The sequence below is a fragment of the Xenopus tropicalis genome, chromosome 6 (assembly GCF_000004195.4).
Source record: "Xenopus tropicalis strain Nigerian chromosome 6, UCB_Xtro_10.0, whole genome shotgun sequence".
NCBI classification, from domain to species: Eukaryota; Metazoa; Chordata; class Amphibia; order Anura; family Pipidae; genus Xenopus; species Xenopus tropicalis.
The window spans coordinates 9649278-9673119 of record NC_030682.2 but is presented as its reverse complement, the minus strand read 5'-3'; the positions used below and the strand labels follow the sequence as shown (position 1 = coordinate 9673119).

Sequence of the window (23842 nt, the reverse complement as noted above, 5' to 3'; positions counted from 1 at the left end):
TTTGTTGATTGCTACTAGCCCTGACCTTCGGCCTGATTTGGATTTTGTCTCTGCCTACTGTTTTCAATTATTCTAGTGTATATCCATAGTGTGCACTGTTACTGACTTCACTACGTTTATTAAAGTTCCTTCCACTGATCATCATGGCCTCTGACATCAATTCTGTGGTATATGGTTACACTCCGGGTTACCCAGTCTTCAGGCTCCCACCTTCCTGGTACTTCATGGCATCTCCTCAGAGAGATCGTGACGCTTTGTGTGCTCCATGACAAGACCAGCCTAGGAAAATGTGGTTTCTTTGTCCTTTCTTGCCTATGCAATAACCTGTCTATAAACCTAGGCATCGCTTATCAGCATTCTCCTGCCATAAAGTCAATAAAGTCTAATTCTATGGAGATATCTGCTCCAAGCTACTGTATATTATCTACAAAGGAGTGATAAGAATGATATAAGGACTACTTTCAGTGATATCTGGAGCCTTTCCACCACATACTATTGTTTCCTGCAATGCTCTACCAAGTGCCAGCAGAAACATGACTCGGCAGCTTATCGGCCCGTGTAGGGGCAGAAATGAGGGGCCTGCCTGACCGATATCTGGCCTGAAATTGGGCAGATATTGATCAGGCAGGTTAGAAAATTCAGTCGGATTGGGGACCTCATCGGCTCATTGATGCAGTCCCTGAACCGACTGCCCCATTGCCGCCAATATAATTCCCCAGGGCCAAACGATCAAACTTTTTTTTTACCTACACGCTCCCCAATATCGACCACCCGTAGGTATGGGGGCTTTAATAATAAACTATGGTTTGTGTTTTAATATGTAAATAAATACAAGTAACTATAGTATATATTTAGTAAATTATAAGTAACTACAGTATAAAGAAAAATAGTTGCAGTTGAGTGATAATTAACACTACACTAAAAAATTTAATTAGCGCAATAATATTTGGACACGATCCTCACCTTTAACGTTGATCTTGAAATTGATCTTCTGCCCGGCAGCCTCACAGGTGTATCCTCCACCATCTTGTTTCTCCACCTTCTCCACCACCAGGCGCCGAGATTTGCCCTCAGACTCCACCCTCATTTTCTTGCTGGAGGTGATGAGTTTCCCCTCCTTGTACCACTTCACCTCAGTCTTGGCCTGGGACACCTCACAGCTCAGGGTGGCGCTCTCATTTAGGGTGGCCTGAACCTCCTTTTGTACTTTATCTGTGTTGGTGAAGGCTGGCTCGGGGTCTGGGAAAAAATTGGGTATTATTTATGGATGCACCAAATCCACTTTTTTCAGATTCGGCCGAACCCCGAATCCTTCGTAAAATTTGTGGCTGAATACCGAACCAAAAATTTTTTTAACTCTTTATGTGACAAAAAGTCTCGTGCATCCCTAGTAGTGATGAGCGAATCTGTCCCGTTTCGCCGAAAAATTAGCGAATCTTTCAAAAGATTTGCGAAACGGCGAAAGATTTGCGAAATGGCGAAAAATTTGCAAAACAGCGAAAATGTCACGCGCCAAAAAATTAAATTGTCGCCCACAACTATTTCTTTGTGACAATTTATGTACGCGCTACTTTTCTTTTGACTCGCGACTATTCTTGCGACAATTTTTGGACATGCGACTATTCTTTTGACGCACAACTATTCTTGTGACAATTTTTGGACGCGCGACTATTCTTGCAACAATTTTTGGACGCGCTACTATTCTTTTGATACCCGCGACTATTCTTGCGACAGTTTTTGGACATGCGACTATTCTTTTGACGCACAACTATTCTTGTGACAATTTTTGGACGCGCGACTATTTTTGCAACAATTTTTGGATGCGCTACTATTCTTTTGATACCCGCGACTATTCTTGCGACAATTTTTGGACATGCGACTATTCTTTTGACGCACAACTATTCTTGTGACAATTTTTGGACATGCGACTATTCTTTTGACGCACAACTATTCTTGTGACAATTTTTGGACGCGCGACTATTCTTGCAACAATTTTTGGATGCGCTACTATTCTTTTGATACCCGCGACTATTCTTGCGACAATTTTTGGACGCGCGGCAAATTTTTTCACCTGTTTCACAAAACAATCCACCAATGGCGAAACAGGCAAATTCGCCGCAAATCCATGCCTGGCGAAACATTTCGCCCATCACTAATCACTAGTATTACTGGACTGTAAAAGGCAAAAAATGGCACCAATCGCCATGGTTTCCTTTCACACAATGTAGCAGTATCCCCCAGATTTCTAACATAACCAAAAAGTCATGAAATATATAAAAATGTGTATGCTTGTGTATCAAGGTGTGCAAATAAAGAGTTATTCCATACTGAGCAAAAAATCTACGGGGGGTGTGAATTATGTGGTGTGTTAATCGCTTTTATGGGAAAAAAGAACCCCCCCTATCTGCCTATAATTCCCTCTAATGTACTTGTACAGAGTAATCATGTCCCCTCGCAAGCGCCTCTTTTCCAGAGAAAACAACCTCAACCTCGACAGTCTCACCTCATAGTTTAACCCTTCCATCCCCTTTACCAGCTTAGTGCAGTCTCTGCACTCTCTCCGGCACATTAATATCCTTCTTAAGGACTGGAGCCCAAAACTGCCCACAACATGTGCAAACAACCATTTGTGAAAACAAAATGAGCTGCGTAAGCTTTCTGAATGACCCCCACAGATGGTGAGTGCATTATTAAAATTCCTTGCCTGATTGTGCCATAAACTAAATCAATCAGCAAAGGGCTTTGCTCTATGACCAGCGAGGGAATGAAGTCAACGGGATTACATTAGATGTGATCGATAATCCTTCGGGTGCTATCGGTTTACAGCTGCCGCGCTCATCCTAAATGTCACGTCTCTACAGCCGCACATGTGTGACCTATACTGTCGCTAAGACGAAACCCACACTTTCCACTCATGGAAAAAATAGGAAGAAATGAAAGCCAGTGCCAATGAGACAGTAATATACACCCTGTTCCTCCAATGCCATCATATTAACACTAAACACTTTAGCTTCCTGAACAAATGGTCGACCCCCTTCCATACAGAAGAAGATTATGGGAGGCAGCAGTCAGATTATATGGTGGGACATGGATGGGCTAAAACAAGAGCTGCCCCAAAATATATTGGCTTGGAAAATTAATACTGGCAAACATAATTGAGTTTTCAGCACCCTCTGATGGGATTTTCCAGAAGAAACAAGGATAGGATAGAAAGAACACATGATGAAAGATGTCAGCATAAAGAATGCACAGTATCCTGTTGGCAAATGCCTTTTCACTGCTGGGAAAGCTATGGCTGAATTCAAGAAGGAGCTTCTCCTGGCTGACTTAGAAGAGAAAACGATGAACTAATCTGTACCTGTTGAAGGTGACCTGTCCCTTATGAAGTTGAAGGCCTTTAGGAGTTTTACTCTGGGTTGTGATGATTACCATGTGAAGTATACCAGAAAGGAGTCTGCTTCCTACAAGAATTAAGGGATTTCACCTAGTTCCTCAGCAAAACAGATGTCCATTTCCCAGCCACTTTCTTTCTGGTCATTATCAGAATAAAAACTGAATACTGGTAATGTTTCCTTCCCTGTCTAGTATAAATAAATCTAAAGCAACTGGACTTTTTTGGTAATCATTGAAGACGTTTCATTACTCATCCGAGCAGCTTCTTCAGTTCAACTGAAGAAGCTGCTCGGATGAGTAGTGAAACGTCTTCAATGATTACCAAAAAAGTCCAGTTGCTTTAGGTTTTTTTTATACTAGATAAACCATGACCTGGATGAATGAAAATCTTCATAGACACGTTTCCTTTCCTGGTTGTTGGGCTCCTTGTATGCTTTTTCAGAGGAACCGTGTAAAGGGTTGTAATGTGAACCATTACATGCAATTTAAAAGTTACCATTATAAGAAGTCTTAAAACTTACCTTTGACATGGATCTTGAAGCTAATCTTCTGCCCAGCAGCCTCACAGCTGTACTCTCCAGCATCTTTCTTCTCCAACTGCTCCACCACCAGCTGACAGGACTTGCCTTCAGATACCACCTTCATTTTCTTGCTGGAGGTAATTAATTTCCCATCCTTGTACCATTTCACCTCAGTCTTGGCTTGGGACACCTCACAGCTCAGGGTGGCACTTTCTGTCAGGGTGGCATGTACTTCTTTCTGCACCTTCTCCAGGTTGGTGAACACTGCTTCTGGCTCTAATAAAACAGGAATAGATATTCTGATAATTAAATTGAAATGTGACTTCCAGATGAAGGAAAACGTGCAAAAAAAGACATAAGAAGTTGCAGGAACATTTGTTTAAGGCAATCTCTATCTGGCACATAATACCTCAGCTTCATAGAACAAACAGTTGCTTCTACAATTAGTCTGGGGCTTAATGCAGGAGTCCATTGTACGTCTATGTGTCTATGAAGATTCTCATTCATCCAGGCCATGATATACAATATCTAGTAGAATTAAGTCTAAAACAACTGGACTTTTCTGAGTTTTTCTTGAAAACGTTTCACCACTCATCCGAGTGGCTTCTTCAGTTCAAATGACTGGTAGGGAGTACATTGTATATTATATTGTAAAATAGATTGAAATGTTCCTGTTCATCAGTAAAATCTGCTCCATCTGTAGTTGGAATCTCTGTGGATAATGGATTATATAAGTATAAGAAATAAATGAACTATGATCAGACTTACCTTTGACATGGATCTTGAAATTGATCTTCTGCCCGGCAGCCTCACAGCTGTACTCTCCAGCATCTTGTTTATCCACCTTCTCTACCACCAGGCGGCGGGACTTGCCCTCAGACTCCATTTTCACTCTCTTGCTGGAGGTAATTAATTTCCCATCCTTGTACCACTTCACCTCAGTCTTGGCCTGGGACACCTCACAGCTCAGGGTGGCGCTCTCTGTCAGGGTGGCATGAACTTCTTTCTGCACCTTCTCCTGGTTGGCAAACACTGCTTCTGGCTCTAATAGAATGGGGATAAATTGACAAATTTTTATCAAAAGTTATAAAAACAAACATACACGTGTTTTCTCAAGCTAAAAAAAAATCACTTTGTACCAGTGTCAGACTGGGGCCCACCAGAAAAATTCAATCCATGCCCACTCTCACATTACATGCTATAATTGGTGATGAGCAAATTTTTTCGCCAGGCATGGATTCACAGCGAATTTTGCATTTTGCCATTCGAATTGTTTTGCGAATGCGCAGTGGAAAAATTGGTTGTGCATAATTTTTTTTTGTTGCGCGTCAAAATAGGGACGCTGCCATGTCAGAAAAAAGGCATGGGCGACAAAAAAATAGATGCGGGTAACAAAAAAGACATGGGCGACAAAAAAAATCGTGTGACAAATGCGTTTTGCGAATTTCTCAACGTTTTTCAAATTTTCTTGCAGTTTCGCGAATTTTGGGGCAAAGCAAAACAGGACAGATTCGCTCATCACAAGCTATAATCTATTCTTCAATGTGTTTGTTTCCAAGCAAAAAAAAGGGAATGGCCATGAAATAGGCCAAATGGTTAGAGGCAGAAGGGCCCATTGACACACGGGCCCACTGGGGGTTCCCCAGTGGGCCAGTCCGACTTTGTACAACCAATTGCTCCTGCTTTCAGTCTGGGGCTTGCAGCATGAGTGAGTTGTTTGCAGCCAGCAATATGTGACAGAGGATGAGCCTCATATAAAACATAATAATGTTATACCTCTAAAACTATAAGAAAAAATATAATTTATTATATTTGTTAAATAGACTGAAATATTCATGTTCATCAGTAAAATCTGCTTCGTCTGTAGCTAGAATCTCTAAAAGGCAACATAAAGCAACTATAACAATTAAACAAATCCCCACTTACCTTTGATGTTGATCTTAAAACTAATCTTCTGCCCGGCAGCCTCACAGCTGTACTCTCCAGCATCTTGTTTCTCCACCTTCTCCACCACCAGGCGGCGAGATTTGCCCTCAGACTCCACCCTCATTTTCTTGCTTGAGGTAATGAGTTTCCCCTCCTTGTACCACTTCACTTCAGTCTTGGCCTGGGACACCTCACAGCTCAGGGTGGCGCTCTCCGTCAGGGTGGCCTGAACCTCCTTCTGCACTTTATCCTGGTTGGCGAATGTAGGTTCAGGTTCTGAAAAGTGTGGTCACAGGCGAAATTACTATAAATCTAATCCAATATACAGTACATTGTATAAATACTAACGGGCAATGCCTTAGACTAAAAATAAAAGATATTTGGGTCAACCTGAGGTGCTCTTAAAGCTTTCTTTGTAAGCAATTACAAGTTTCTCCCATGAACACAAGCTTCTCACAGTAAAATCTAATTGGCTTCTATGGAGTGCGATGACTGGAACCGATTCTGGAACCATGATTGGAACCATTATTCAAAAGATCCTCATTTCAGATGAGTATTGTAAGAACAGATATATTTATTACGGCTGGTCTAGTAACCCACAGAAACAGTAGCATTTACAAGTCTGTTGTTTAAGACAATAGGAAGGAAAGTTCTGGAGCAAATGTTGGAACCACTATAGCAGTACCCTTATTCTTAAAAGTGTGCAAATTGATATTCAATTTGATATATCATCGTTTACCTTTTACAGAAACTTTAAAATGTATCTTCTGCCCGGCAGCCTCACAGCTGTACTCTCCACCATCTTGTTTCTCCACCTTCTCCACTACCAGGCGGCGAGATTTGCCCTCAGACTCCACCCTCACTCTCTTGCTGGAGGTGATTTGTTTCCCCTCCTTGTACCATTTCACTTCAGTCTTGGCCTGGGACACCTCACAGCTCATGGTGGCGCTCTCGTTCAGGGTGGCCTGAACCTCCTTCTGTATCTTGTCTGTATTGATGAATGCCGGCTCATGTTCTGCAAAGCATATATTCAGTTTTATGATTTATCTTATTTGCTATAAAATATATTTATTTGCTATTAAATATATTTCTACATGACGACTCAGTGATGTAATTAATTATAACCTTTAATGTGGTTTCTTAGGTTTTGAAGAATGTCAAAATCTATGTCAAAACGAAAGTAATTTGATTGAGGTTGAGCTTGATTTTGCCTGAAAAATGTTGGTTTAGCGCAGTGGATCCCCAACCAGTGGCTCAGGGGCAACATGTTACTCCCCAACCCCTTGGGTGTTGCTCTCAGTGCCCCCAAACCAGGGAGTTATTTTTGAATTCCTGACTTGGGGGCAAGTTTTGGTTGAATAAAAACAAGATTTCCAACCAAATAAAGCCCCCTGTAAGCTGATAGGGTGCATAGAGGCCCCTAATAGCCAATCACAGCCCTTATTTGGCTCCTCCATGAACTTTTATGGTGCTTGTGTTGCTCCCCAAGTCTTCTTACATTTGACTGTGGCTCACGAGTAAGAAAGGTTGGGGATCCCTGGTTTAGCAAATAAAAGCAAAGTTGGACAAATGTAATATGGAAACATTATAGGAACTTTGCTGCTTGCATCTGGGCCTGTTTTTTTTCCAATCTCGGTCCATCTCACCAGGAAAGAGTAGGAACTCAAACTATGACAATGATGCAACTCACCTTTAACATTAATCTTAAAACTGATCTTCTGCCCGGCAGTCTCACAGGTGTATCCACCAGCGTCTTGTTTCTCAGTTTTCTCCACCACCAAGCGGCGAGATTTGCCCTCAGACTCCACCCTCATTTTCTTGCTGGAGGTGATGAGTTTCCCCTCCTTGTACCACTTCACTTCAGTCTTGGCCTGGGACACCTCACAGCTCAGGGTGGCACTCTCTGTCAGGGTGGCCTGAACCTCCTTTTGTACCTTATCTATGTTGCTAAATGCTGGCTCGGGCTCTGAAAATATGGGCAAAAAGTAGTAAAGATATAAAAATAATGAAAGACAAAAACAAATAATAGCATGGGGAAATGCATATAAAGATCTCTATTTCTTTTTCAAAAGTGTGATGGAGTCAAAAAAATAACCGACAATACCCAACAGTGGTCCAAATATTCCTTACAACTAAGGCCTCGACCATTTGGCTGTACTTTAACCAAACTACTGAGTGATAAATCGGTTTTGCTCGTACATAGAGCCTCCACCTGCCCTGGACAAGTTCTAACGTATAGACCTGTAGTAATGGCCCACACTTACTTGTGCTCATTGACATTTATATAAGGAGCAAAACAGACTTTTTGATCTAGGTGTAACATTCCGGTTTTGGTGTCCAATCACTTAGCCACAACCTTTTGACCATTATGTTAAGTGCAAAAATATGAAAAAATTAAATAACCAAGTGGTATGCTAACACTATTATTTATGAATGCAGCTTACAAGTAAATCAGCCCAGTGTCGGACTGAGATGCCAGGGGCCCACCAGAAAACCTTGGATCATAGGCCCACTTTGTACATTATTAATCCTCTTCTCTTCACTCAATCTCTCCTCCCTGAACCTCTTTATTATACAAGTCTCTTTTCTCTATCCTTCCATCGTTTTCCCATTCAGAAATAGGGCATGACCAAGCAACTGGCCAAATAGTTAGAAGCAAGAAGGCCCACTGACACCTGGGCCCACCGGAAGTTTACCTGGTATCCTGGTGAGCCAGTCCGACACTGAATCAGCCCCGATCATTAAAGGATTGTAGTAACCACTTTTGGTGGTTTATTTGTAGCTTTTATAGGGAGAACATCTTTAACTAGAGCAGTAATCCCCAACCTGTGCCTCATGAGCAACACAAACCTGTTATTCCCAGTGGCCTCAAAGCAGGTGTTTATTTTTTGATTCCTGGCTTGAAGGCAAGCTTTAGTTGCATAAAAACCATGAGTACTGCCAAACAGAGCCTCTTATAGGCTGCTAGTCCATGTAGGGGCTACAAATAGCCAAACACAGCTGATATTTGGCACCTATTTTTGAATGTGGTTAAAGGTTAAAAAAGTTTGAGATTTCCACATAACACATAACAAAGTAGACAATGATATCTGTCTACTTTGTTTTGGGACCAATCCAGGCTGTACCTCCATAGTCTCATTATCAGATCTAAATATAAATCTATCAATCTTATCTTTAATATATCCCTTGTACCATGACACCCATTGTTTATACCTCACGTGTTCTCATCTGATATTGCCTGCCCGTAGTCAATGAGGGCTTATTGCAAGTGTAGTAGGTCTTTATATTTATAAACAATTTTTACCAATAACTTTAATTCTGAAGCTAATTTTCTCTCCAGCAGCCTCACAGCTGTACTCTCCAGCATCTTTCTTCTCTAACTGCTCCACCACTAGGCGACGGGATCTGCCCTCAGACTCCACCTTCACTCTCTTGCTGGAGGTGATGAGTTTCCCATCCTTATACCACTTCACCTCAGTCTTGGCCTGGGAAACCTCACAGCTGAGTGTGGCGCTCTCTGTCAGGGTGGCCTGAACCTCCTTCTGCACCTTCTCTTGGTTAGAAAATACTGGTTCATGTTCTTAAAAGAAACATATATCCATATGAACATTGTTATACAAAGAAATATCTTGACTTTAACTTGATAAGGAGAATCTCAGAAGTAGATTAAACTTGGGTGTTGTGGTTGTTGTGAAATGTGAGCAGACATGTCAATTCTAAAGTGGTTCTTTAGCTGGATACTGACTTGTCTGGTCCCATAAGGGGCTACTAGGGATGTAGCGAACCTCAAAAAAAAAGTTCGCGAACGCGTTTGCGAACCTACGCCAAAAAGCGTGAATCTTTGCGAACCCCATAGACTTCAATGGGAAGGCAAACTTTAAAACCTAGAAAAGCCATTTCTGGCCAGAAAACTGATTTTAAAGTTGTTTAAAGGGTGCCACGACCTGGACAGTGACATGCCGGAGGGGAATCAAGGGCAAAAATTTCTCTGAAAAATACTTTGTTGACACAGCGTTGCATAAAACCGCAAAGGCAGCTGGCAGACCTAGCAGAAATACGCGGCGTTTTTTGCTATTTTGCACTATTAGCACCATGGAAACGGGATTTGCTTACACCAGTACTAGGCTGAAAAACGCCATGTGTGGCTTGTGTGGCGTTATTAGGGCGAGAAAAAACGCAGAGAAAAAACGCAGCGGAAAAAAAACGCGGCGAACCCAAATTGCGAACATACGCGAAAAGTTCTCGAACTTCCGAACTTGCGAACACCCGATGTTCGCGCGAATTAGTTCGCCGCCGAACAGTTCGCTACATCTCTAGGGGCTACTGCTCTCAGGTTCAGGGACTTGATAAAATAATAAAAGAAACATATTCACACGTCCCACAACACACTACCCTTGTGGTGCATCTACTAAATCCTTTAGTCTGTTCCCTTACCATTGCCTTTTCTGCTCACTTACCATCCAGCACCTCCCACTGGTTTATCGTTACCCCACTCACTAACTAATCTAAGAATCCTAAGAATCTCATCATTATGTTCAAGCTATCCCATCATTCTTAGACTCACCTGTAACTTTTAAAGTAAAAACAACAGAGTCATTGCCAGTTTTGCAGGAATATGTCCCCTCGTCTTCCTTCTTGACCGCAGTGACAAGCAGTTTGTGCTGTTTCCCTTTGACTTCAACCAAGAACTTTTTGGAGTGTCGGATCTCCTTGTTGTCTTTGTACCACAGAACCTTCACGTTCTCCTCTGAAGTCTCTGAGATGAACTCTGCCTGCTCTCCAGCGACCACCTTTACATCGTTGACCTTCTTGGAGTTGGTGAACTGAGGAAGAGCTTCAGATATATGGAAGTATTATAAATTGCACTTTATTTATACTGTTACATTACTCTTAGAAGATACAATATAAATGGAAGCATGAACATATTGATTTAGAAAGTTCTAAACCATTTAGGATTCCATTATACTCTATGGGGGAGATTTATTAAGACACGAACTCTCGGAGTGTTCATTCGAAAGCTCCAAGCGCACAACTTTTTCGTATGCTTGCGCGAAAAATTCGGAAAGGTTCTGCCACTGTTTACAATCGTTCGGTACAAAAATTTCATGACTTTCGGATTGCCAATACGATATTATTGTGACTAATACGATTTTTTCGTAAGCATTTTCGTGATATTTGCGATCTTCAGAAATTATCATATCCAATCTGAATTTTTCCCATTTGGGATTCGAACTCGTGTTTTAATGAATCGGCCCCTAAGTGGAATGACAAGAGGTTACTACAATAACAAGAGAAAACTAAATTCTTCCTAGTCTCATATAAACACAAGGAATTCTGGGATAAACTAATGTAGATGGGATATTATTGGCGCACTTTGGGATAAGTTCCCAGAATTCCTTGCATACATATGAGGCGGTCTCCTCAACCCTTTTGATTTGCCTTGTCTCAACAAACCCCATAGCAGGACAAATTTTATATTTTCTTATTTTTATATTATTCTTATATTATATTCTGTTACCATTCTGAGCTCTACTGGATACCATTTTACTTATTTAAAAGGGAATACAGTGTTGTGACATATGACATCCTTTGTATTTGCTATAACATTACTCTCTACAAAGAGCATGTACAGGGCATTACATCTGTTAAAGTGGTCTATTAACATAGAGGCTAGAACAAATGAATTCCTGAAAGCAGCAAATCCTAACTGGCATTAAATAATCTAAATGGCATTTGTATGTGAACTTGTTGGCATTCATCGGAATGACAGATGTTCTTTTCCAAAAGAGAATATGGAATTTAAAGACTGAAATGGTGTCTAGTTGGATGGACACAAGTTGTTAGTACAGAGGATGAAATATTTATAGTAATACACAAGGTCTGGAAGTTCCATAATGCTTAGTCTGGCATGTTTTGACCAGTACAAATTGGAAAACAAAAGTAAAGACCTGATTTATTGGTACAGGTATGGGATCCGTTATCTGGAAATCCAATATCCAGAAAGCTCCGAATTACGGAAAGCCAGTCTCCCATAGACTCCATTTTAATTAAATAATTCAGATTTTTAAAATTGATTTCCCTTTTCTCTGTAATAATAAAACAGTACCAGTACTTGATCCCAACTAAGATATAATTACCCCTTATTGGGGGCAGAACAGCCCTATTGGGTTTATTTAATGGTTAAATGATTCCCTTTTCTCTGTAATAATAAAACAGTACCAGTACTTGATCCCAACTAAGATATAATTACCCCTTATTGGGGCAGAACAGTCCTATTGGGTTTATTTAATGGTTAAATGATTCCCTTTTCTCTGTAATAATAAAACAGTACCTGTACTTGATCCCAACTAAGATATAATTACCCCTTATTGGGGGCAGAACAGCCCTATTGGGTTTAATTAATGGTTAAATGATTCCCTTTTCTCTGTAATAATAAAACAGTACCTGTACTTGATCCCAACTAAGATATAATTACCCCTTATTGGGGCAGAACAGCCCTATTGGGTTTATTTAATGGTTAAATGATTCCCTTTTCTCTGTAATAATAAAACAGTACCTGTACTTGATCCCAACTAAGATATAATTACCCCTTATTGGGGCAGAACAGCCCTATTGGGTTTATTTAATGGTTAAATGATTCCTTTTTCTCTGTAATAATAAAACAGTACCTGTACTTGATCCCAACTAAGATATAATTACCCCTTATTGGGGGCAGAACAGCCCTATTGGGTTTATTTAATAATTAAATGATTCCCTTCTCTCTGTAATAATAAAACAGTACCTGTACTTGATCCCAACTAAGATATAATTACCCCTTATTGGGGGCAGAACAGCCCTATTGGGTTTATTTAATGGTTAAATGATTCCCTTTTCTCTGTAATAATAAAACAGTACCTGTACTTGATCCCAACTAAGATATAATTACCCCTTATTGGGGCAGAACAGCCCTATTGGGTTTATTTCATGGTTAAATGATTCCCTTTTCTCTGTAATAATTCCTTATCCAGAATACCCTTAGTCCCGAGCATTCTGGATAACAGGTCCTATCCCTGTATTGGTTTTGGTATTAATCAGCTACAGTATGTTGCTAAATCAGCCACAATTTAGTTCTGTTGCACATTTATAGAGAAAAATAGTAAATATATTCCATTTTTATCTTTATTCTATAAATGCTTGGCAGGAAAACCTAATAACGTGCTTATTTGTGTTTTCTACAGGAGATGGGAAATACCATACTGATGCCTCTGATGAGAAAAATCATTGAGGCTAATAGAAATCTGCACCCAAGTTGCCAGATTGTGAATGAAAATTGCTATTATTGGCTTTATAGAGTTATGTCTTGAACGCCACATTTGTCAGAGTAAAGACCACAGAGAAGACCTCTACCAATGTGAGTATCAATTACCCTTGGACAGACCACTCAACAGAGTTCTAATGATGGCCCTGAGTTCAAATACCCCTTGAAGGTCCAACCTTTGGTCATGGCCCCCTTAGCTCATGAAATGGGTGGAGATATAGAAAAATATCAGTGTATCAGTTATTCAACCACAGTTAAAAGAATATCTAGTACAGCAAATACAAATTTTCACCCTAACTGACCTTCAAGCTGGACTTTTTGGTCTATCTAAGAGCAAAAGACCATACTCCCAAATATTCAGGCTGAGCCCCTCCCAGCCATTGCTCCAAGTCTAACCCACAGCTTGGGAGCCACTGTCTTAAGGTGCCCATACATAGGCCGATTCTAGCTGCTGGTATCAGTCCCTTAGACCGATTCGGCAGCTTATTGGCCCATGTAGGGGCACTAACAACGAGCCTGCCCGACCGAAATCTGGCCTGAGATCGGGCAGATATCGATCGGGAAGGTTAAAAAATGTAGTTGGATTGGGAACCGCATGGGCTCATTGATGGGGTCCCCAAACCTATTGCACCTATTACCGTTGTTCTAATTCGATCAATTGGCCCCAGGGCCAAAACTCCGAATTAGCCTGAATTTGCCCGATGTAGGTGGGGGTCATAGGTGGCAGAAGATCTTAACGTGTATGGCCACCTTTGGAGCAGTCCAAATCAGTAGATGGGGTGGCCCATTATATTAAGGTGTGATCACTCTTATATATCTGCACCTACATTTTGGGGTAAAATTATGTTTAAAAACATTTTGGGCAAAGCATGTAAATGTCTTCTTGTATCTGTCTGCCTTTTCTATGTTTGTGTCAATAAATACTGAATATTTACCTTTCACCCTGAGTTTGGAGCTGCTCTCGATCCCATTACTGGTGAATTTTACTTCTGTTTCATGGTCGGCCTGGGTGACGTTCTGAATGATAAGGGTGTGGGTATTTTTCATCCGCCTTATGCTATACCGTTCGCTGTTCTGAATTATTTTCCCATTGATCAGCCAGACGCCAGAAGATACAGTGCTTAGGTCAATAGTAAATGTTGCCTCTCCACCCAAAGTGACTTCTGCAGGTCTTAATGGAGTTTTAACAGAAGGTACAGGTTCTAAAGGATAAAAAAGGAATGGAAACACACCAGTTATAATAGTAGGGCCTACCAAGGCAATCCGAACTATATCCCTGTTTGAGAACTTGGAAAGTCAACCATTCTGACCCATTCATTAAAATGGCCAGATACGAATTGCGGGAACAAAAGAAGTATGCAACAAAATGCCTTAAATTCTTTTTCTAGCTAGAGCTTCAAACAGGGTTATCACAGTTTTAGCTGATTAGTGTAGAAAACTTACCTTTTGTAGAGATGGGTCCGGGTGCTCATGCCCCAGACCTACAGCTTAGGGAGCCATAATGGAGAAAATCACAAAGGAAATAATGTTGGCAGGCACTCCGGTTTCCCAAAAATATATGTCAAAAAGCAGCCATATTATAGGTAAAAAATGTATAAAGTTTATTTAATCCATATATAAAAGAACAGAGAGAAGCCTTACGCGTTTCATACCAATAGGGTATAGGCACAATAGGCACAATGATTATGACTATGATTAAGTACCCTATTGGTACAAAACGCGTAAGGCTTTTCTTTGTTATTTTATATATGGATTAAATAAACTTTATACATTTTTTACCGATAATATGGCTGCTTTTTGACATATTTTTGGGAAACCAGAGTGCCTGCCAACATTATTTCCTTTGTGATTTTCTCCTAGCTAGAGATGTCAACCTTGATGGTCACAGGGCAGATGTGGTCCTCAGAAGCATTTTATGGCGCTCAGTCCACCTACCTGCTTTGAAAGCTGCTTTATATGGCATTAAAGTTTTATTCTATCCCACGAACACGTGGTATTGCTGGTTATTATCCCACTAAATGGACAAAGTCAGGCAGCACTAATTTACCATAGTTTGTCCAGTATCATAGGTTATCTGTATCTAACCCAGTTTAACTATGGTAACAAGTATGGAAAGGAAACTCACCAAGGTGCAGAGTTCCCGGGAATTCCAGGTAAGGGCTCTGTCCATAGCTGTTCACAGCGCTGACACGGAACTGATAACTCCCTTCATCAAGGACATTGTTCATGGTGAACTCCGGAACAGGCACATTGGTTGTTTCATGGCATCTCAGCCAGGTGGTGGCTCCTAGTTTCTTCCGTTCTACAATGTACCCATCAATGGGTACGGGTCTATCCATTGGGGGAGGGGACCAGACTAATGTAGCTGATGTTTCTGTTTTATCCTTTACCATGGGGTTAGTGGGAGCATTAGAAGGTGGCTTCCTTAAACCTGCAAAATATATAGGCAATTTACTGGAAAAAAATAACTAGGTACAAATGGCAAACTGCAGCAATTCATCCCCCAGCAGCACTGCACCCATGGAGCCTTAGTACCACTTAATACATCATTTTGTAATGAGGTTTCCCAATAGGGGTGCTTCAACAGAGGACCAATTGGCCGTGGAATGGTGGCCGACACCATGATTTACGAGAACTTATCTTCCAATGCCAAATCAAAGTCTAAATGTACAAGCTGTAAAAATAGTTTAACACAGCTCAGTTTCCTTCTCGCCCATGATTCTCAAACATACAGTTGGATGCAACGTGATACCGTGTGTCATCACCCGGTAGTAATTGAGTCGGAAAATGTGCTTCTGATATTCAGCTTGACGTGTCTGCAAGGGCCAAGTATCAATAGATCTGGCTTTCTGTGCAGCGGTATGTGCTTCGTCCAAAGGGAGGTGTAGACCCCCTGAAATGTTGTTCTGTGTGGCATAACTGGCACAATAAACTTCTTTCTTCAACCAACTACATAGTGCTGACATGGCAATAAGTCTAGAAGTGTACAACACTGATATTTCAAGTGAAGACAAGGGCTGTGCTTCCCAAAAAGAATTTTTGCATCCCTGTGCAGCGGGTCATAGCTAGTGATGAGCGAAATGGATTCGCCGAGCGTCCAAAAATTGTCGCCCGCATCACAAAAATAGTCAAAAAAGAATAGCTGTGGGTGACAAAAAAATAGCCGCGGGCGACAAAAAAATAGCCGCGGGCAACAAAAGAATAGCCGCGGTCGACAAAAGAATAGCCGTGGGACAAAAGAATAGCCGCGGGCGACAAAAAAATAGCCGCGGGCGACAAAATAATTGCATCCCTGTGCAGCGGGTCATAGCTAGTGATGAGCGAAATGTTTCGCCAGGAATGGATTCGCCACGCGTCCAAAAATTGTCGCCCGCATCACAAAAATAGTCAAAAAAGAATAGCTGTGGGTGACAAAAAAATAGCCGCGGGCGACAAAAGAATAGCCGCGGGACAAAAGAAAATCCGCGGGCGACAAAAAAATAGCCACGGGCGACAAAACAATAGCCGCGGTCGACAAAACAATAGCCATGGGACAAAACAATAGCCGCGGGCAACAAAAGAATAGTTGCAGGCGACAAAAGAATAGCCGTGGGTGACAAAAAAAATAGCCGCGGGCGTCAAAAGAATAGTCACAGGCAATATTTTTTTTTGCACACGCAACATTTTTGTCGTTTTGCAAATTTTTCGGGACAGATTCGCTCATCACTAGTCATAGCATTTAATTAATACATTTTGGGAGCTTTTTCCAAACAGAAACAAATGCAAATATCATAATTCAGCCAACTCTTTTGGAAAATTGCCAAAAAAGAAACATTGCCACAGGAGGTGCTGAATTCTAAACCTATCCCGAACCTAAAGTACCACAGTATTGAACAATACAGGTCACGGCCATGAAGAAAATCCAGGGCCACCCTACCATATAATGTAAAGGCACAAAAGGTTCCATAGTAGGAGACTCATGTGACTAAAGGTTACATTGATGACCTTTGTGGACAACTATATATTGTCTAAACAATTAATGTCCCCTTTACCATTTGTGATTCTAAAAGTGGGACTACAGGGCTGAAAAAGGCAACTGGCCTTGGACTAGGGGTTGCTTTTGCCCCGAAACGTTGCATTTCCGTAATAAAGACACCTAAACACCCGTATCCGTAATAAAGACACCCGTATGCAGCTTCTGAGTGCCAGTGCTGTTGTTTCTATTTGGAATATTTGGGAGGGTGCCGATCCCTCCAGCAGTGTGCACCGAGCGGTGAAGTTTTTTGGAGAGCTGAGGGTGTGCGAAAAAGGTCTTTTGTTCGTTTACTCGGACTAGGGAGCTTCATTAAAACACTACCATTTGTTCATCAGCAAATGGATGCCAGTTCTGTTATATAAATAAACAACAAACCTCCAGCCTGCCTTCCTAACCCAGACTCTCCATTTTGCTCACACATTTACTCTGTTACTAATGTTCTTTATGTTCTACATTGCCAGGGCATTTATTCCAGCATTAGAGAGTATCTTCAATGTTAAAAAGGAAGCCTTCTAGATATAATAGCATACCGTTGGTAGTCAGACGCCCTAGTATATAAGTGGGGAGTTCCTAGCATGAATCTCTACAACTGTAACTGAACGGCAAAGCTTGACAATCTTGAGTATTCTTTAGCCAGATCACGTCTGTTGGATTATTAAGGTCAGTTAAATATAGAGCCATTGGCACCATGTTCACTGCTATTATCTTTTGGTGCGAAAGCACTCTCAGCTTTCTGCTGTACTGGCATTCTAAGGGAAAGGAGAATGTTCTGGCTTTGGAACTTGGAGGAGGACCATATATTAATCTCATATCTAGAACAGGAACGCGGTACTGTCCTGCATCCAATTAGACTATAAGCCACTCTGAATATTTCCAAGATCACGGTGTGTAGTTTGACAGCAAGATTCATTTTCAAAAACATGACTAGATAGATAGATAAATCTCCAAAGAAATATATAGATCGAAGCAAATTGTAGGAAAAAGATTACCCGTTATACAGGTTGGTCCAGGTGCTCATGCCCTAGACCCTCAGCATTGGAGAGCAGGTTAGCAAGATAGGCTTAGTTCTTCTAAGCCTTATGCGTTTTGTACCATTCTGGGTACTTTATCATAGGCTAAAAAGGCCTGTTTTTAGACTATGATTAAGTACCCAGAATTGTACGAAACGCTTAAGGCTTAGAAGAACTTATATATGTGTATATCTCAATAAAATACTCTTGATTTTACTTATGATTTGAGCTTAAATATTTACCTACATGGAACTCCGGAGTGTCTGCCTATCTCGCTAACCTGTTCCTAGATAGATAGATAGATAGGCATAGATTTAGCCAGTATTTCTATCTATAGATAGATATCAGCCAAATCAGTGATCTAATGGACTGAGGAAAGTTGACCACTACAGATGAGAGTGTATATCTGGAGATAGGATATATTTGCCAATCTCCAACATTGTATATTTTAGATACTCCCATCCTTCCCCCTCCATCTTGCCAATAGTACCTAAATACAAAATGTATCTGAGTGCCACTTATGACTACTTACAGGTGACGGTGAACTTGGTGGACGTTCTACACTCATCTGCTATGAAGGAAATCTCTCCGGCATCACTATTCTGGCATTCTCGGATGGTCATGGTGTGCTGTTTGCCAAAGGAAGTGATGGAAATCCGTCCTCCGGGTTTTATTTCTTCGCCGTTGTTCAACCATTTAAATTTTTGACATTCATTTTCCAGCTCCACGCAGAACATGGCCGTGTCAGTGATTGGTACCGCTGTCCTTCTTGGAAGCTTTTTAATGATGTTACCTTTCAGGGAAAAATAAAATATTTTAAAGTATTCTGGTCTGAATAGAGCTGATTCCTATAGGGAGTATGGAATCCTCTTGAGTCAAGGACCATTGTGCAATGTATAAAACCATTCATATACCCCAGTATATTTTTTGTAGGTGTTTTTGTAGGTGGGACCATGTAAGTTCTGGGGATGCTGGGAGTCTAAAAAATTATGTCAGCCCTGGCCTACGTACTAGGGATGCACCGGATCCAGGATTCGGTTCGGTATTGGGCCAGGATTCGGCCTTTTTCAGCAGCGTTCGGATTCGCTAATTCGGATTTGAAAGGGTACGGCTGTGATAGACGGGAGATTAGTTGACCGGCTAGAATGTAATTCATCAGTGGGATGGCATACGCGGCGCCGCGATTTCCTGAAATCGCTGCGCCGTGTATGCCATCCCATCGGTGATTTACATTATAGCCGGTGGGATGGCATTTCGGGGAGATTAATCTCCCCGAATCTCCCCGTCTGTCACGGCCCTAAATGTCACCACATAAATCACAAATCTCTCTTGTCGCGGGCGACTAATCTCCCCGAAATGCCATCCCACCGGCTGGAATGTAAATAGCCGGTGGGATGGCATACGCGGTGCTGCGATTTCCCAAAATAGCGGAAGTTTTCTCTCAAGGCAACTTCCGTGATTTCGGGAAATCACGGCGCCACGTATGCCATCCCACCGGCGATTTACATTCTAGCCATTAGTCGCCCGCAACAAATCTCTCTTGTCGCAGGCGACTAATCTCCCTGAATCTCCCCTAAATGTCCCCACATAAACTTTTTCGCTGCGTGTTTTGGATTTGGGGGTTTGTCCGAACAAGAAAAACTGGGTTCGGTGTATCCCTACTACATACCTTGAACAGAGAGCTCAGCGATAGTCCTGCTCCCTTCCTTCATTTCACAGATATACACGGCATCGTCATCAGCGGTGACATTCTGTATGGTGAGCTTTCTGACCATTCCCTCTTCCTCAATGTTGTACTTGGAACTTTGCTGTATCTGGGTTTCCTCCTTGTACCAGGAAGATTCCGTGATGACGCTTGGAACCTCGCATTGGAAGGTGGCCGATTCCTTCTCTCTGACCTCCAGATCTCTAAGTTTTGTTCTGAAAGGTATTCTAGGTTCTTGTAAAACAAGGAGAAAAAAAATGAAGTTAGGGTGGTACAGTGCCACGTTCTTTACACATTGAGGGTTCAAAAGAATGTATAATAGGAAAGACTATTGAATATGGAGTTTTTATGGCTACATAAGTAATGGATGAAGCTGATTTCCCGTACATATTGCACAGCATTTTGTTTCTTTATATGCTAAGCACTTGTATGTTTATTGTATGTTTGTATGTTTATTAGCAAAAGACTTGGAATTGCATGTCAAATGTAGGGCAGTTTGTGCTCCAGGCTCTCAGCTAATCCTCCATTTCTACATGAAGAAATTTCTAGGTGTGATTTTGGACCACCAAGTAATCTCTAGGACTCAAGGGGTGCAAGTGTAATTCTGAAGGAGCCCAGTTTGAGTCAAGACCAAAACTGGGAATGTCTTAGCAAGACGAATTCAAAAAGAAAACAACGGAATAGCAAATCAGCTTCTATACCAGTATTTCCCAACCAGTGGCTCGTGAGCAACATGTTGCTCACCAACCCCCTGGATGTTGCTCCCAGTGGCCTCAAATTAGGTGCTCATTTTTTAATTTTTGGTAAGAAGCCAAGTTTTGATTGCATAAAATCAAAGTATAACGACAAACAGAGCCTTCTATAGGCTGCCAGTCCACATAGGGGGTATTAAGTGGCAAATTATACCTCTTATTGGCACCATCAGGAACCATTTTCATGCTTGCGTTGCTCCCTAACACTTTTTTCATTTAAATATGTCTCAAGGGTAAAAAAGGTTGGGGATCCCTGTTCTAGACCATTCTACTGTAGTCAGTAGCATCTCCAATTAGGTTTCGACAGTCTGCTAAACTGGAAACTGAAAGCAAAGACAGGATTGGTTGTTATTGGCAACTGCTACAAGTTAGAAGCAGTGTTAGTAAATAAGCCTTTATGACTAAGATTGTGTTGCATGACAGCGAGGACAAAAATAGGAATGACGACTTTTTTGTTAGGGTCTTGTCCAGCCTTGGATTGTACTACACCAAAGCAAAACTAAGAGCAACAATATGAAGACAAGACCGGGACTTGCAAAGTTTAACTTATTTTTTGATCAAGGCAACCCTTCAGTACTACAAACATTGCAAACTGTTTAGCAATCATGGAGCTGAAACTGTGTATTGGTGGGTATAACATAGTTACATAATTACATAGGGTTGAAAAAAGACCAGAGTCCATCAAGTTCAACCCAGCATACAACAATACATGATCTAGTTCAGGGCTGTACGATTCAAGAGCCATGTCCAGCTAGCGGCCCTCAGCTTCATTTTCATATAGTCCAGGCTTTTAAGATATTTTATTTAATAATTATCAAAGTACTCTGAAACAGATAACTGCTGTAGTCCAAGGGAAACAACCATTTCACCAACAAAGCACTCACTTCAGAACTGTAAGAGAGGACTTGCTGCTTCTAAATACTAATTTGGCAAAACTAATGAGCTACAGTAAAGGAGGGTAAAGGGTAACTGACCTGAACAGGCGGAAAACAGGTCTCAGTACATTAGGACATGGGGCATATTGTCACCACTTTATCTATTATTATCTTAATAACCCCCTGTTTGTATTAATGTATTCTACTGTACATAAGTAGCACTTTATAAATAAAGATATACATACATACCACCACCCCCTGGCTCTCCCCCCTCTGATACTGCTCCGAATACCAGTAAATGGAAAGTTTCCTATTGGGGGCACATGTGGCAACGACAGGTGGCCCAGATTTGTCACCATTTTTTGCAATGATTTTAACTTTGGGGTATTTGCTGCTATTGGCAATAATATATTGTCACTCAAAAATGTTTCAAGAATAATTTCGTGCAAGCAAGACCTTCCCATGGGTTCACACATTTTTCAGCATGAAAAACGATTCTAAGCAACCTTACAGCCATATGTTTAATGGTTTTTCCACACCTCAGAGTGTCACAACACAACAAGAACCAACAGAAACTCAACTCACTAACGGTGGCCATACAGGGGCAGATTTCAGCTAGTGTTTCAGGTCCTTCGGCAGCTTATCTGCCCCTGTATAGACAACATTTGTCCTAAAACTGGGCAGGTTTAATTTTCCCCACAGATTAGGGACTGCACCCACTCAATGATGTGGTCTACGATCTGCATTATAGCCCTAGGGCCAAACGATTGAATTAGCCTGATACACCTTAAGATCCGCTCACTTGGTGATGTCGCCAAGCGAGCGGATCTTCTCCCGATATCCCCACCTAAGGGTGGGTGATATTGGGGGAATTTAGGCTAATTCGATTGTTTGGCCCTGGGGCCAAACAATCAAATTATAACAGCGGGTATAGGAAAAGTCGGTCTGGGGACTGCATCAACGAGCCAATGTGGTCCCCGATCCGACTAGATTTTCTAACCTGCCTGATCGAGATCTGCCCAATTTCAGGCCAGATATTGGTCGGGCAGGCCCGTCTGTAGTGCCCATACATGGGCTGATTAGCTGCCGAATCTGTCTAAGCTCTAAGGGACCGATATCGGCAGCTAGAATCGGCCCGTGTATGGGGACCTATAGGTGGGCATATCGGGAGAAAATCCACTCATTTGGTGACTTTGCCAAAGGATTGCAAAGTGTATGGCCACCTTAAGCTCTTTATTCATTGCTAGTGACGAGTGAATCTGTCACGTTTCGCTTCGGCATAAAATTCCAAAAATGACATCCCATTTTTGACGGAACTGCGCCCATTTTGACACAACCGCACCCAATTTGACACAACCACTACTTTTTTTGACGTGCAACAAATTTTTCCGCAGCAACTTTTCACGAAACAATTCGCCAATGCCGAAATACGGAAATTGGCTGCAAATCCATGCCTGGGGAAAAAATTCACTCATCGCTATTCACATCCACAGGGAACATGCACGTAAATACAACATGTATTGGTGTCATCAGGCTCGGAAGATTTATGGGCCGGAGCCAGAGAGGGAAGCTTTACAGATACTGGCGTCAATACAAAGGTTAAAGTAATCAGACACTATTTAAGTGGACATAAACCCTCTGCCCTCTAGACTGGGTTTTTGCACAGACTCAGATGAGAGAGAGGGGGGGGGTAATGCAGATAGGAAAATTATAGTCTATATAAATGTAGACTAAGGGGCAGATTTACCAAAGCACAAATTAGAATCCTGAATGGCAAAAATTTGCATTGGAAACGAAAATGTTGCCGTCTTTTCGTCGCTGTCGCGACTTTTTCGTATTTGTTGCGACTTTTTCATCGCCGCCGCGATTTTATAGTATTTTGCGCAACTATTCCGTCACCGTCGCAATTGTAAACGGCGGAAAAACCAATCCGATTTTTTCACGACGGCAACGAAAAAGTCGCGGAATATATACCAAAAAGTCGCACCGGCGACGAAAAAGTCGCGGAACATACGAAAAAGTCACGACGGCGACGAAAAGGTCGCAAAAATACCGATCATTACAAAAAAACGCATTCGGACGCCTTCGGACTGTTCGTGGATTAGTAAATCTGCCCCTAAGCCTCGTTCGTTAAGCAATCAATTTTTTTGCAATTGATTTTGATAATCTTCATGTCTTTTTCTGCAACTCTCGGGTTTAGAATTTCAAAGAGACAGAACTGGAAGGCTATTAATTAAAAAGAATACAATAAAAATTATTAAGACCACCTAAAAAATTGTTCAGAGTTGGTCACTCTATGACAGTGGTCCCCAACCAGTGACTTGCAAGAAACACGTTGCCCATTACCC

At 41.5% G+C, this 23842-nt stretch overlaps 1 protein-coding gene across 21 annotated transcripts in view; it reads right to left on the bottom strand.

Annotated features, from left to right (window-relative positions):
• The window catches only part of obscn (obscurin, cytoskeletal calmodulin and titin-interacting RhoGEF), a 241276-nt gene that overhangs the window by 196478 nt on the left and 20956 nt on the right, over nucleotides 1-23842 (bottom strand). For 19 of the 21 annotated variants that reach the window (XM_031903695.1, XM_031903696.1, XM_031903701.1 and 16 more), the window contains exons 3-14: nucleotides 19832-20101; nucleotides 18695-18955; nucleotides 15263-15568; nucleotides 14073-14339; nucleotides 10405-10674; nucleotides 9145-9420; nucleotides 7531-7806; nucleotides 6580-6855; nucleotides 5841-6116; nucleotides 4683-4958; nucleotides 3915-4190; nucleotides 964-1239 (exon numbers count right to left, since the gene is read on the bottom strand). In XM_031903695.1, the coding sequence (XP_031759555.1) occupies nucleotides 964-1239; nucleotides 3915-4190; nucleotides 4683-4958; nucleotides 5841-6116; nucleotides 6580-6855; nucleotides 7531-7806; nucleotides 9145-9420; nucleotides 10405-10674; nucleotides 14073-14339; nucleotides 15263-15568; nucleotides 18695-18955; nucleotides 19832-20101 (3306 nt within the window). The remainder of the gene's footprint in view (nucleotides 1-963; nucleotides 1240-3914; nucleotides 4191-4682; nucleotides 4959-5840; nucleotides 6117-6579; nucleotides 6856-7530; nucleotides 7807-9144; nucleotides 9421-10404; nucleotides 10675-14072; nucleotides 14340-15262; nucleotides 15569-18694; nucleotides 18956-19831; nucleotides 20102-23842) is intronic. The other 2 variants (XM_031903700.1, XM_031903699.1) reach the window with 2 other exon arrangements.